This window comes from Podarcis erhardii, assembly GCF_964252035.2.
Source record: "Podarcis erhardii genome assembly, chromosome: 14".
In the NCBI taxonomy this organism is placed as follows: domain Eukaryota; kingdom Metazoa; phylum Chordata; class Lepidosauria; order Squamata; family Lacertidae; genus Podarcis; species Podarcis erhardii.
This window is the reverse complement of record NC_138503.1, coordinates 36,739,526-36,753,625: the sequence shown is the minus strand read 5'-3', so window position 1 is coordinate 36,753,625 and position 14,100 is coordinate 36,739,526. Positions and strand designations below refer to the sequence as shown.

At 42.6% G+C, this 14,100-nt stretch overlaps 1 protein-coding gene across 2 annotated transcripts in view; it reads right to left on the bottom strand.

Annotated features, from left to right (window-relative positions):
• Positions 1 to 14,100, bottom strand: part of CLUAP1 (clusterin associated protein 1) — a 53,128-nt gene that overhangs the window by 17,478 nt on the left and 21,550 nt on the right. For both annotated transcript variants that reach the window (XM_081839916.1, XM_081839917.1), the window contains exons 6-8: positions 11,896 to 11,979; positions 8,217 to 8,350; positions 5,704 to 5,845 (exon numbers count right to left, since the gene is read on the bottom strand). In XM_081839916.1, coding sequence (XP_081696042.1) covers positions 5,704 to 5,845; positions 8,217 to 8,350; positions 11,896 to 11,979 — 360 coding nt within the window. The remainder of the gene's footprint in view (positions 1 to 5,703; positions 5,846 to 8,216; positions 8,351 to 11,895; positions 11,980 to 14,100) is intronic.

Sequence of the window (14,100 nt, the reverse complement as noted above, 5' to 3'; positions counted from 1 at the left end):
TCAGTGATCATTACAAGATTAAGTGTTTGTGTCTATGTTTCTTTTTCTCCTTTTCCCTCCCTAATGTCTGCTCCTATTGCATCATATTTTTTCTTAGATTGTATGTCTGAAGGACTCAGTTAGTTCTCTGGGAGCATTTCTCAGCTGAGGAGCAAAATAAAAATGTTTTAAATAAATATGAAGACTAGGTGTTACCTTAAGAGAATTGGTTCAGAACCTGACAGCAACATTTTAAAAGCCTTTCTCCACCCCCACCCTCCAGTATTTTATTTTTAAGCAAAGAAGAATTTGAGGCAAATCTGATACATCTATCTAAGCTTAGTGGCCTGTTCCTTAACATTTGCTTTTTCAAGTTTAGGAATGTGAGCCACTGACTTCCGTCCCAGAACACTGCCATCCCAGTGATGACAAATCTCACCATATCTCTCACTGTAGTTCCTGTGAGGCAGTAGATAAGAGGGAAAAATGGGAAGCAAATCCCACTTCTCCAGCTTTGCACTGAATTTTCAGTTTCATTATGAAAATGCTGACCCAGTGAGCATCTGATACCAACTGCCCTGTTTCCAAGCTTCCCTTGGGTACCTGGCTGGCCATTTTGAGAATAGGATGCTGACCTAGGTGGTCCTTTTGGTCTGATCCAGCAGGGGTTCTTCTTATGCTCTTAAATAAAGCATTGCATTTTTCGTCTAAACTGCGTCTATATTCCTCATTCTTAATAATGTTGTACACTGGACCTCCCACCCTTTCATGTTACGTAAGTCACAATGTCTGCTCTTTCTAAGGAGGGGGTACACACTTCAGTTAAAATATTGTGATGAAAACTGTTATCAATGCTGAGATCCTGAGCTAGGTGGAGCACAGTAACCGAAAAGAAGGGATGGGCAAAGGGTTCTTGAATCCCAGCAACAAAGATGTGTGCCTTGGGTATCTTCACAAGGCTATATTCAGAAAGACAGGTGAGCCAGAAGCTCTGTGACCTTCCAAGTATTGCTGGACTCCAATGCCTGCCAACCCTAGCCAGCATGTTATCCCAGAAGGGATGCTGGAGTTTTATTACAGCAACTTCTGGAGGACCACAGGTTCCCCATCTCAGCTCTAAACCTATGTGTTTCTTGCAGCCTTTCATTCCCTAAGGTCCTGGGCACAATGGCGCAAGAAGAGTCCTTGACTGTGCAGCATCCTTATGATGCTATCAACAGGAACTTCAAGTTTCAACAGTCCCTTCTTTATGTCAGCAGTTCCAGAGCAGGAGACATTAATCCTGCCTGGTATCTTGTCCTAACAGCTTGCAGATAAGCACAATGTCCAGGGGGAAATGCCAATTTCCTACTAACAGGAGCTCAAAATCTTCACACTTGAGCACAATGCACAATCAATAGCAAAGAGACTGAAATTCAAAATTATGGCTGGGAGGGAGATTAAGGAAGGAAGAAACAAAGTGACAACATAGGGCAAAAGAAAAGAAAGGCCCCTCAAGAGACCATGGTGTATTAACAGAGTACTCTTCAAACAATGAGTCCCCCGTTTTCAATGACCAAAAAACAAAGCCACCAATCTGGGACATCTCCAATTAACTCAACCGTGCCTATATTGTAATAGAAATTGCCTCAACTGCTCTCATATTTATTTGCTTACTTCTCTCTCTGGACCTAGGGAAAGTACAAATTGTAATGATTCAATAAAAACTCATTTGCTACTCTCCTGGCATATTACAGTTCTGTTGTATTAGTTTATTTGGTGTGTTGGTTTCCATGCATGGTCTTTATGTAAATATGTGGATGTGTCCATGGTGTGAACGCCATGATCAGTGTACATAGTTTATCAAATTATGTCAGATGAAGAAATTACTAGAGCAGCTGGGGCCTCTCATAGCCTTATAAAAAAATTTTTTACCGGCAAGGAATATCACAATTTACTCTTGTATATTCTGCTATTGTTTAAGGCGCACCTGCGCAATTGGAAGCTGCACCTTGGTTTACAAACTTTTCAGAAGTCGAATGGATTCTGTTTGACTTCTGAAGTACGTCTGTAATTTATACTGAAAGCAGGGGTTTGGAGGGGACCCCAAATTTCAGGGTCCGTAGTTAATGAAGCTCTTCACATGGTGTTAAGGGGACAGTGCTGGTGGCTGCTCACACCTACAGCATCAGTTAGCCTTAACAAGGACTGAAAGAGGCCACCTTTATAAAAGCACTCAAAAATCAAGCACAATAAAAAAGAATTGCGAGTGTAGCATGGCTTAACAAGTTTTTCTTTCCCATCCTCTGTCTCGGTTAACTTGACCGCAGGCCAGCTGGTGCTTTGATATCAGAATGCTTCACTAGCAGACCATAATGACGAACTGGGATTTAAACTCTTCTCAGCAGTTAAGATATGTCACGATTGCATAATGAATGGTAACTCAGATACCAATAGGCAGCACACGCAAGCTTTCCCAAGCCAAGCTTCTGCAGGAACAATTTGTACACAAGAATTTAATTGCAATGAATTCTCCTCAATAGAAGCGTCACAAAGGAGAGTTAATCATTTCAGGATTGATTGCGCTTCATGGAAATTTAAATTACAGCTCCTGCTGCCTCCTTGAAAGAGAATGGCAGCGCTCGGCGTGCATCGCAGATGGTCAGGGGCCTTCAGGGAAATGCGGGAGATGACTGGCATTTCTGGGCCTCTGTTGTCCCCAGGAGCGTAAGAAGAGTCCTGCTGGACCAGAGCAAAAGGTCTCCTGGCCCAGCAGCCTGTTTCCAAAACTGTCCAGCCAAATGCTTATGGGAAACCCACAGAGCCTCCCCCTTGCAAACCCTGTGTCCTGCCCCCACCTCACCACCAGAAATGGAGATTCAGAGAACCAAGTGGGATCTGGGGGGAGGGAGTGCTCCTAATCAGGTTTCCAGTCACTTACTCCCTCCAAAGCAAGGCATTCCTTATTATTCTGATTTTCTTTTACAAGTGATGTTCAACATCCTGAAGCTACTGGGCATCCTCAGTCTCCCTTAGACTGCTTTTTTGAGTTTTCATGAGATATTTTCTTTTTGTACTTCTACCTACTTCTTGCTTCACCCAAGCATACAGATACTACCCTCATTTTCATTAACCCTGTTTTGGCTCCATGGCCCAAGATAGCTATTAGAGATAGGCTTACTACTACTGGGCAAGCTAGGCTGCCACTTCCACTCAAGGGATACAGTAGCACAGCACTACCCTGTGTTCTTCATCTGATGCCCTTCTCTCTCTGTGTGAGGAAGGTAGCGAAAAGAGAATGGGATGTCAGAGTGGTGGCTCCCCAGTTGTGAAATGCTCTCCCCAGGGAGGCACGCCGGGCTCCTTCACTATCTGCTTTTATTCAGCCAGGCCTTTGGATTTTAATTCTCTGCATATTTTTAGTGGAGTGGCACTGAGTTGGATTTGCACTTTTATGCATATTGCTGTATTTTAAAGGTAAAAAGGTAAAGGATCCCTGACAGTTAAGTCCAGTTGCAGACGACTCTGGGGTTGTGGCGCTCATCTCGCTTTACAGGCCGAGGGAGCCGGCCTTTGTCCGCAGACAGTTTTCCGGGTCATGTGGCCAGCGTGAATAAGCTGCTTCTGGTGCAACGGAACACCAAAACCAGAGAGATGCATGGAAACGCTGTTTACCTTCCCGCAGGAGCGGTATGTATTTCTCTACTTGCACTTTTTGTGCTTTTGAACTGATAGGTTGGCAGGAGCTGGGACTGAGCAACGGGAGCTCACCCTGTTGCGGGGTTTCGAACTGCCAACCTTCTGATCGGCAAACCCAAGAGGCTCAGTGTTTTAGACCACAGCGCCAGCTGCGTCCTTTGTTGTATTTTAGGTTGTTTTTATTCTTGTTTTTCTTAACAACAACAACGTGGTTAGACATGCATATTTCCCTCCAAGGACTATGCTAGTGCTTGTATAACAGCAGGAATCTTGAGGACAAAGATCTGCTATATTACATAGACTTGTAGGCCTTCCGTCTTTTGGGGATGTGGCAAAGAGGGGGGAGTTTTAAGAGACTGCCACATGGCATCCACAGTGCTGCACTAATTAAAATGTGAAAACCTTTCTTCAGTCTTTAAATCACTTTTCCAATTATAAAACGCAACCTACCCAATGTCATTAGTTGTGAAACAACAGCAGAGAACACAAGCCACTGCATCTGCCAAGTGTTCCAGAGATTACAGGCCAATTACTCAATGATGCTCTTTAGGCTGGAACACAGTTTCACTTGATAAATATTCATTTGTCCACCAGCTCATTCCTCAATACCCAAGGAACCCAGGGAAGCAGATTAACCTAACCACATACCGTATTTTTTGCTCTATAAGACTCACTTTTTCCCTCCTAAAAAGTAAGGGGAAATGTGTGTGCGTCTTATGGAGCGAATGCAGGCTGCACAGCTATCACAGAAGCCAGAACAGCAAGAGGGATTGCTGCTTTCACTGCGCAGTGATCCCTCTTGCTGTTCTGGCTTCTGAGATTCAGAATATATTTTTTTCTTGTTTTCCTCCTCCAAAAACTAGGTGCGTCTTGTGGTCTGGTGCGTCTTATAGAGCGAAAAATATGGTAGTCATTGCCATTGTCTTAGCATGCTGTTGAGTGAAATTCTGAAAAAGGGGGCACAAAGCATACCATTTCCTCTGCACAATAATTGCAAAAGACATATTAACTGGAACAAAGGCAAATCAGTATACAAAGATCAATGAGCCATCTGATTGTTTAGGTGAGTGTGTGTTGCAAAGATTGGAATTCAATTATTTATGATTTCAAGTCCTATTTTTCTTTGACTCCCAGCAAGCGGCACATATTCCAAAGGGGCAGGGCTAATCTGACACCAAATTGTCCTGGCAAACGTGATGAAAGGACAGTCAGGAAGAAGAGGAAAGGAAGAGAGAAACAGCCCTTTTAGAACTGTGTGTACAGCACTAAATCATAAATCTGCAGTGGTTCAGAAAGTGGGGTGAGACAGGCGAGGATTTTTGAAGTCCATGGTTCTTCTTTTGTTATGACACACTACTTAAAAACAACACCTGTCAATGGGCAGGTTTTCAATGTTGCAGACCCTGAATGGGGAAGAGCTACCTGTGAACAGTGCCTATTGGCTCATGCATACAAAGTCATTAACCCATTATAACCACACACACACTTGTGTCCCCCGAGCATTTCTGAAATTTTAAAACCAATGTTTGAAGTTATTATTAAAATAAAATAAATAAATAAATGACAGACAAGTCAATCAAAATACATGTGGCAGACCATACTGGGCAGACCATCTGAAGCAAGGAAGCAAGATGACTCAACTAGTATGTATACCTTTCATGCAAATTATATAGGCAGGAGGAAACTGTGCTCAGCGCATGACTGAACAACGCACTTAACTTTTTAAAATTACATCCGTCTTCACCCAGAGTTTTAAATTTATTTATTTATTTATTTATAATTATGTTTTATTTTTCTTGGTCTTTATACACCTCCTTTCAAAAAGAGCAACCCTGGGCAGATGGGTAACAGCAGTCGGATTCTACCATAAGCAAATGGGTCAAGCCCCCAAAATAGTGACAGAAAACAAGAAAGCAAGCCTGTATTGGAACCTGGGTTGGTGCACACTTGAGGATAAATACAGACAAAACTGCAGAAATGCATACAGAAGCATGTGCGGTAGAAATAGAGACTAAAGGAGTTCATGTAATATTTGAGAACCCTCACCTCAAATCTCTCCTGCTCCATTCGGTGCTGGTCATCCAGTTGCTGTTCCAGATATGTAAGGTTACGGAATTTTTCCAGGTAACAGCTATATTGTTTCTGCAGTTCCTCCTCAATCTTCTCATATTCATCCATAAAAGCTGGGCTGATGGGGACACAAGAAAAAAGGAACATGGGAGAATCTGTGAGTTTTGTTTTTTTAGCTGTGTGATGAACTGAGGGATTTCAAGCACTACCTTACCTTCCATCCAGCTCCCAAATATTTTCTAGGAACATTTAAAACATTCTATCAGGTTAAACCAATTCTAGAATATGCTCAACTACTCTTTTCCCAATATCTTCCAAGAAAAAATACAGTTAATCCATTATTATGGATTCATGGTTCATTAAGAGAGCCAACAAAATTTAAGGTCCTAATTACATCTGAAAACTATGTCAAGGGAGTCCTAAGTAAGATTTGATTGCTTTTGAACCATCTGGGCATAAATATCTAGTTAAGTGGCAACAAAGCATGCTGATAATAATTCTAGAAGATAAATGAGTATGGATTTGGAAAAAAAGAATCTTGCTTCACTTAATTTTTTAAAAATATATTATAAATTCATTGATTTTTGGCTCCAGTGAGATTGAACAAAATAAACCCAGAGACTACAGGTGATTGTTGGATGTGTAAAACACTTGAGGCAAATATATTCCACATTATGTGGTAATATACAAAAATCCAGATATTTTGGAATCTAGTATTATCAGAAATAAAAACTTCTAGGTTATGATGTCCCAAGAGATCCAAAGGTAATATTATTTCCTTATCTAAAGGGCAGTATACCAGAAGATGATTTAGAAATGACAGCTTATTTGTTAACTGCAGCCAGAATGATAATCTGGCAGAACTGGAACAGTATCACCCTTCCCTCTGTAGATTCTTGGCTAGCTAACCTCTGGGATGTTGCATGTATGGTAAAGCTAATAAATCTGGTCAAAGCAGGAGAGGGCAGACAGTGAGAGAATCTGAGTACAACCACTAAATAGGCCTGCTCTCTTGTCTCACCCAGCTGTGATTCCATCCTAAGTGGGCCAAGGAGAAGGTTCTCTCCTTCTGTTCTTAGGAGTAGGCAGGATGGTATGAGAGCAGGCAATCTTCAAGGTATCCTAACATGCATAAAACTTTCAAAGGAGAAACTGGCTCACTTGTCTTTTAATGATCCATAGTTCAAAGAAGCCTGATAGGAAAGGCTTATTGGCCTGTATAAAGTCCCACAGATCCTTGACTATAACACATTAGAAACCAGCTTTCATTTTATGATTTAAATATCTAGCCCATGAGTCTGCAGCTGCATTTGATGAAGTCACAGTCAAAAACACAAAAGCACACAAATACTCAAAGTCCCAGAAAAAAGGCACCAAGCAAAAACAAACACCTTTCCCCCATTCTTTATGATTTTTCACTCTTATATATGCATCTGGGATATGCCATGCAGGGTCACAATTTTTAAAAAACTAAAATCAGCTATATGGTCACTACAGACTGACCTCTCCAATATGAACCCATTTCTTTTAAAAACAAAGAGTCAAATGTCACAGATTCAATCTCATTTTAACAACTTTGTTTTTGTGCATTTTTAAAACAAATCATTTTTTAAAACACAATAATCAAGTGATGCTCAGAGTAGGAAAATGTTGAGCAGTTTTCAAAAGGTCAAATGACTGGAAAAATGGATAATTACATAATTGCAATTAGAGAGTGTAGATTAGCAGGTAGCAAGTAATTCTACTGCAGAGTGTGCTGTCAGGAATGACCTTGGATTGGCAGGCTCTAATGCAGGAGAAGGAGGAGGAAGCAGAGGAGAGGACTGAATGGGGGAAAACTGGGCTGGAGTAGATCTCCTCTTTCTGCCCAAACATCAGCCACTTTGGATGCGAGAGCAGGGATGCTGGCTTTCCCCACTGACCTTCCCTTAGAACAGAGAGCCTCAGTGGAAGATGGAAAAAGCTCTGATCAGCCAAGGGAAGGAAGCGAAAGAGGAGGCAGCAGTGACTGAACAAGAGCCTGAACAGCAGGGTGCAGTCTTGTTGCCTAGAACCACATGGGAGCAGAACCCACCTACTCTGACGGAATGTGCATTTGCAATGCCAACATTCCCACAAGGCAAAAGAATCTTGAGAGTGAGTGCACCACGGCTCTTCTTTAAAAACTTTGTGGGAAGGACATGGAAACTTGTCGAGACATCTTTGTCGCTTTTGAACTTCTTGCACTGCTCCTGAATCGTGCCTCTTGCACCCTGTGTCTGCTGCTGACCCTGTTCCACTGCTTGCCTGAATAAATATCTGTTTCTTACTTACAAGTAAGAGCCTCTGCTTGTGTGTTTGGGGCCTCAATACTTATAGCACTTCTTGGACAAGAGAGTTTCTTAGGCTCATTGCAGGCTCTTCACTCTCCACTGCACTAGGCATTAAGCATGCACATTAACACTCTGCATATTCATTTCTCATGGGACAAACAGTACGCCAGTAGTTACCGAACACTCTGAAGGGTCTGTAACCGCTTGCGGTTTCTTTCCAGCTCCAATTTCCTCTTTTCAATCTTGGCCTCCAAACTGGTTTCATCTGATGCCACGTTGCTTAGCATGTCTTTGGTTTTCTGGACCTGCTCCTAAAAGAGATACTGCAAAGATGAGTGACAGTTGCTGGCATAATCACCAGATGACATTTTTAGTTCCTAGCTCTGTTCTGGCCACATTTTCTGATGGTTATATTTATGGCTGTGTGTGCTAAAGAACCACTGGACAAGGACCAGGGAGATCCGTGTTCAAATCTCCATTCAGCCACTAAGCTCACTGGGTAAGTCACAGCTACTCTCCTTCTCTTCACCTACCTCATAGAATTGTTGTGAACATGAAATACAGCAGTGAGATAGGGGTGGGGGTGGAAAAACATGCATATCACCTAGGAAGCTACCTTATACTGAGTCAGACCATTGGTCATTCTGGCCCAATAATGTCTACACTGATTGGCAGTGGCTCTCTGAGTTTTGAGGCAGGGGACATTATACATCAAAGCAGCACACATTCTGCACCAATATAAGGGCATATAAACAATGAGAACAGGAACCATTTGCATAGTTTATTCCATTTGTTCTCATTTTTCTTGTCATGAGGAGGGGCAATTTTATGCATCTGCTCTTCTGACTTTTTCCAAGTCATGCTGGAGGGTTTTTGTTTTTGGGTTTTGTGTGTGTGTGTGTGTGTGTGTGTGTGTGTGTGTGTGTGTGAGAGAGAGAGCGTGATACAACTCACAAACAGGACAAGAACTTACTAGGATAAGGATGAGTAATTTTGAGAAAAGTTTGGGCTAGCGCACAAATGCCTTAAGAATCTAGAAGTGATAGCCAGGATGATTCAAAGGACCATGCCAGACTTGGATGTGGAATATTTCAGAGTAGGACCAGTCCCATTTAGGAGGAAGGCAGAGTCCACTTCTGCTTGCTTCGAACGGCACACAAATAAACATTCCACAGCTCTTTGGTTCTAAGCATATTAGCAATGATGGCAAAACATAACCTTCATATGTTCAGAGGCAGTATACTTCTGAATACCAAATGCTGGAGGCAATTAATAGGGAGTGCTGCAACCTTCATCCCTTCCTTGTGAGCTTCCCAGAATCATATGGCTATCCAATCATGCACCTGTTTCATACCAGGTCCTTATCTGCTTGTGACTCTCTTGATGCCTGTTTTCGAGTGCAGGCTGACACCTGGTTTGGAGTCTTTGCACCAGGGATGGGGGACTTGTTGCCCTCCTGATGTTTTTGGACGACAACCCCATCATTCCCGCACACTTGCTATGCAGGCTGGGGATAGTGGGAACTGGAGGCCAGCAACATCTGGGAGGTTCCTCACCCCTGTTCCATCCCTAAAAGCTGGGCAACTAGTAACACCATGATTCGGAAACCTGCTGTGCAGCCAGGACTTTTATAATCAAAGAGAATACCCAGACCCAAGTTCTTTCTGTTATCTGTACTAATTCATGCTTTATGTACCGTAAACAGGCTTGATGGTTCTGTCTCAAACTCCTGATTCTCTGCATGCATTTTTAATCTGAGGTGGAGGCCGCTGGGATCAATTAGACCCCCATTAAAGTGAGCAAGGCAAATTGTTGATGGTACAAATCCAAGATACCTGGGTCCTAAATGATCCCAACATGGGAAAAACTCCCCTTTTAACAATGCACCAGCTACTTTATACTGATGCAGCTGCTAAAACACAGCGGTACTAACCATTCAGCTTTATTTTTGTTTAACCAACGAGCTGTAGGGAACCTGATCTCACCGCTGCATAGTTGTACCCCAGTACTATCAACAAAAATGCTTAAGGAAATTTTATAATTACTTTTACATTAAATTGACATCATTGTCCAAGTGCAACCCTGTTATCAGATTAATAATGTGCTTTCTGCCAAACATACAAAGAAGCAAGAGCTCCCTGGTGGATACCTCAGAAGGAAAATAGGAAACATCAGGGGAGTGCTGTCTGCAAATACAAAAGCGAAGGAACAACTGTTTGCAGGTTTTAATCCTCTGCTTAGGATAACTCTTCATTCAGAAGTGCTGCGTGTAAGGGAACATGCAGACCGCTTGGGCCTTGTTAAAAAGCCTCACTTATAGCCATTTCTCTCCACACAAACCCAAATGCAATCAAAAGGATGAAAGGAAATCAAAACAGGGAGGGAAGGGGAAAAAGGAAATACAAAAATGTGCTGCACAGAATCAAAGTACTGATGACCTTGAAAACCTTGCTCTTTCAGAATTATTAATTGGCAAAGAAGGACTATTTTGACATTTAAGCACCAATTGGGATTGCTCTAGCAGATGGCTACTATTGATTGGACTCACTAGTTCAGGCAGCTATGAAAGCAGGGTCCCATCTGCACTACGCATTTGAAGCAGTATCATACCACTTCAAGCAGTTACGACGTCCCCTAAAGAATCCTGAGGACTGTAGCTGTTAAGAGTGCTGAGAGTTGTTTGGAGACCCCATTGTCTGCACAGAGCTATAATTAAACCAGAGTGGTTTAACAGCCAATCCCTCTTCCCAGGGAACTCTGAAAAATGGGGCCAGAGTGGTTTCTTGAAACTGTGCTTTATGGCGGGGTGTGTGTGTGTGTGTGTGTGTGTGTGGTGGAAGAACAGAGAGAGAGAGAGAGAGAGAGAGCAGTGCTGTTCTGCTCAGGTCCAGTTTGCAGGTTTCCCACAGGCACCTAGTGGACCACTGTGAGAACTGGATGCTACACTAGGTGGGTCACTGGCCTGATCCAGCAGAGCTCTTCTGATGTACATATCAAATTTTAATTACAATATATTTCAAGTTATAGTCATGAAACGGGCCCTCTATTCCTAGTTATACATGTATAGTCCACTAGGTGGCTTTAGGCAAGCTATTGTCATTCAGCCAAAGGTCAACACCTGTAAAATATAGGTAGAAGAATATGCTAGCCTATTTTCACAGGGATGTTGCAAAGATTACTGGGGGCTAACCACACGTGGGATGTGGGTGGCGCTGTGGGTTAAACCACAGAGTCTAGGGCTTGCCGATCAGAAGGTCGGCGGTTCGAATCCCCGCGACGGGGTAAGCTCCCGTTGCTCAGTCCCTGCTCCTGCCAACCTAGCAGTCAAAGTGCAAGTAGATAAATAGGTACCACTCCGGTGGGAAGGTAAACGGTGTTTCCGTGTGCTGCTCTGGTTTGCCAGAAGCGGCTTATTCATGCTGGCCACATGACCCAGATGCTGTACGCCAGCTCCCTCAACCAGTAAAGCGAGATGAGCGCTGCAATCCCAGAGTCGTCCATGACTGGACCTAATGGTCAGGGGTCCCTTTACCTTTACCTAACCACACATTACATACAAATGCATGTAACAGACTCTAGCAGATTTAAAAACATTTTAAAGGGGAAACTGTGGGAAGGAAGGATGAAATGGAAGAAGCAGGTATGGAGAGGCTGATGCACTCCTTCCCTGCTCCAAAACACCCTCCAAGACACACATCTGCAATAGGTTCTGATCTGTGGAACACAGAATCTAAAGAAGTTTCAGGAATAAAAAAAAAGAACTTGAAAATAGAGTAAGATAGTATTGAACAAGATAACCGATTCATAATAAAGCCACAGAATAAAACATTTTTTTTTAAAAGACCACCATCCTTACCAAAATGTCTTTGATGGCAACTCTCATCACCTTTTCAGTCTCATTTATCTCCAGAGGTCTGGCAATTGCTTCTGTTCTTATTTCCTGAAAGACAAAACCCACAAGAAATAGTTCCAAGTTTGAGCCTCTCATTAATATTCATTGAATGGCAGGCAGCTGAACTGCTTTGGCAAAGTGATTTGCATAACAAATGGAGTGTAGTCTAATATTTATGCACCAACAGCTTAAAGGCCTTCGCAGAACTGGAGCCCATTAAGAAGGTTAACAAAGGTCCAGTGTTAAAATGTTTTCTGGCTTGGCAGCCATTAAAGCTGCCAACTAAACAGCAAGTTTCATTAAAATTAAGGGGATTTATGACAAAATGTTGACTGGATGCTGAGAGCTCCTCTTAGCTCCCTTCCTGCCCCAGACAACAGCCCTTAGATCAGTAGTCTTCTTATCATTAACTCCTTTTTAATAGATTCAGGTAGGTAGCCATGTTGGTCTGACACAATCGAAATATAAAATAATAATAATAAATTGTACAGTAGCACCTTAGAGACCAACTAAGTTTGTTCTTGGTACAGTGGACGCTTGGGTTGTGAACGTGATCTGTGTGGGAAGCACGTTTGCAACCTGCAGCGTTTGCAACCTGCAGCGGCATGTTTGCGCATGCACGGGTTGCAATTTGGTGCTTCTGTGCATGCACAAAGTGCGATTTAGCGCTTCTGCACATGCACGACCGCCGAAACCCGGAAGGAACCCCTTCCGGTACTTCCAGGTTTCGGCGCATCCGTAAACCGAAAAAACGCAACCTGAAGCGTCATGGAGGAGAGAGGTCTATTTTGGCCAGGATAGCTAAAACAGAACTTCACAATCCAGGGGCAATTCACCTTTGAATACCAACAGATAAGAGGCAATAGAAGGGAAGGAATGTTGCCTTCATTCCCTGCTTGAGAGTTCCTAGAGGCTTTTGATTAGTCACTGTGGAAAAGAGGGTGCTAGACTAGATGGACTTTTATTCTGGTCCAGCAGGGCTTTCCTTATATATTCTTTAATATGGCTACAATCTGATTAAATAATTGAATTGATGAAGTTCTAGCTGACTAATCCTTCAACTAAATTTGGATAGGTGTAAAAGCAAGACTACTGAAGCCTAATGTGTACTTTTTTTTCAGAAGATGCCACACTGGCCTGAGCAAGCAGCATCTTAGAAGAGAGCTGCTGGTGGTACAGTGGTTGGAGTGTCAGATGAGGACATAGAAGACCAACAATGAAGCTCACTAGGTGACCTCAGGCCAATCACAGTCTCTCATCCCCTTCTGTGTATGAGAAGGGAGAATGACCGCATTCTGCAGCTTTTATAAGTATTTGTATTAAAAAAATTAAATATATTCAAAAATTCCAATTAAATCAGGTACATCTTTAAGCTATTAAAGTTGCAACCTCTAGCTGCTAGATCTAGATCTTGAATGTACTTGTGTCCTGAGTAGCAGCTCTCCTCCAACTCCGACAAGTCTAAACTTCAAAGCCAACTTTTCTTTGCTATTTGTCAAAGCAACGACTACAGCCCATTACTCATCGCAAGCAGTCAAACCTGGTTGCACATATGGCATCCAAAAGCCTCAGTGCCTCATTCAATTTCAGCAAGTGATTTGGCCAAGGAAGAAATGTAGACTGCAATGACAGGAAATGCAGGACTCCCCCCCACCCCCAGGAGTCTGCACTAATGTACTCAATCATTTCACGTAAAATACCCAAGGATTCTTAGAAAGCACCACCAGCACACAAGAAGGAAATGTGCTGAACGCAGGGGGAGAAATCTATTTTGTGGCTAGCAGGGAGAAGGAAGAAGCAGATACCAGCTCTGCATTTACAAACAACAGGACTTTTCCTACATCAGGTTGCCTTGCAAAACTCCTTGAAACAACACAAAAGTATTTATAAGTGCAGTTCATATTACAATGCGAAGAGGTGGCAAGTTACAGACAAACTGGCATTTCAAGCAGCCACAGAAACTATTATTAAATAATGCATATTGCACTTTTAATACACAACATGGAGTGCAATTTTAAAACTTTTCCCCAGATGCACAAAACAACAGATAGCCACTGTGGTAGGGTGGCTTAAGCTCAGGGATAAGATCACATGCTTTGCATACAAAAGGTCCCAGGTTCAATCCCTATCATTTCCAGATAGGGCATGGGAGGAATCAATTGTAGAGTT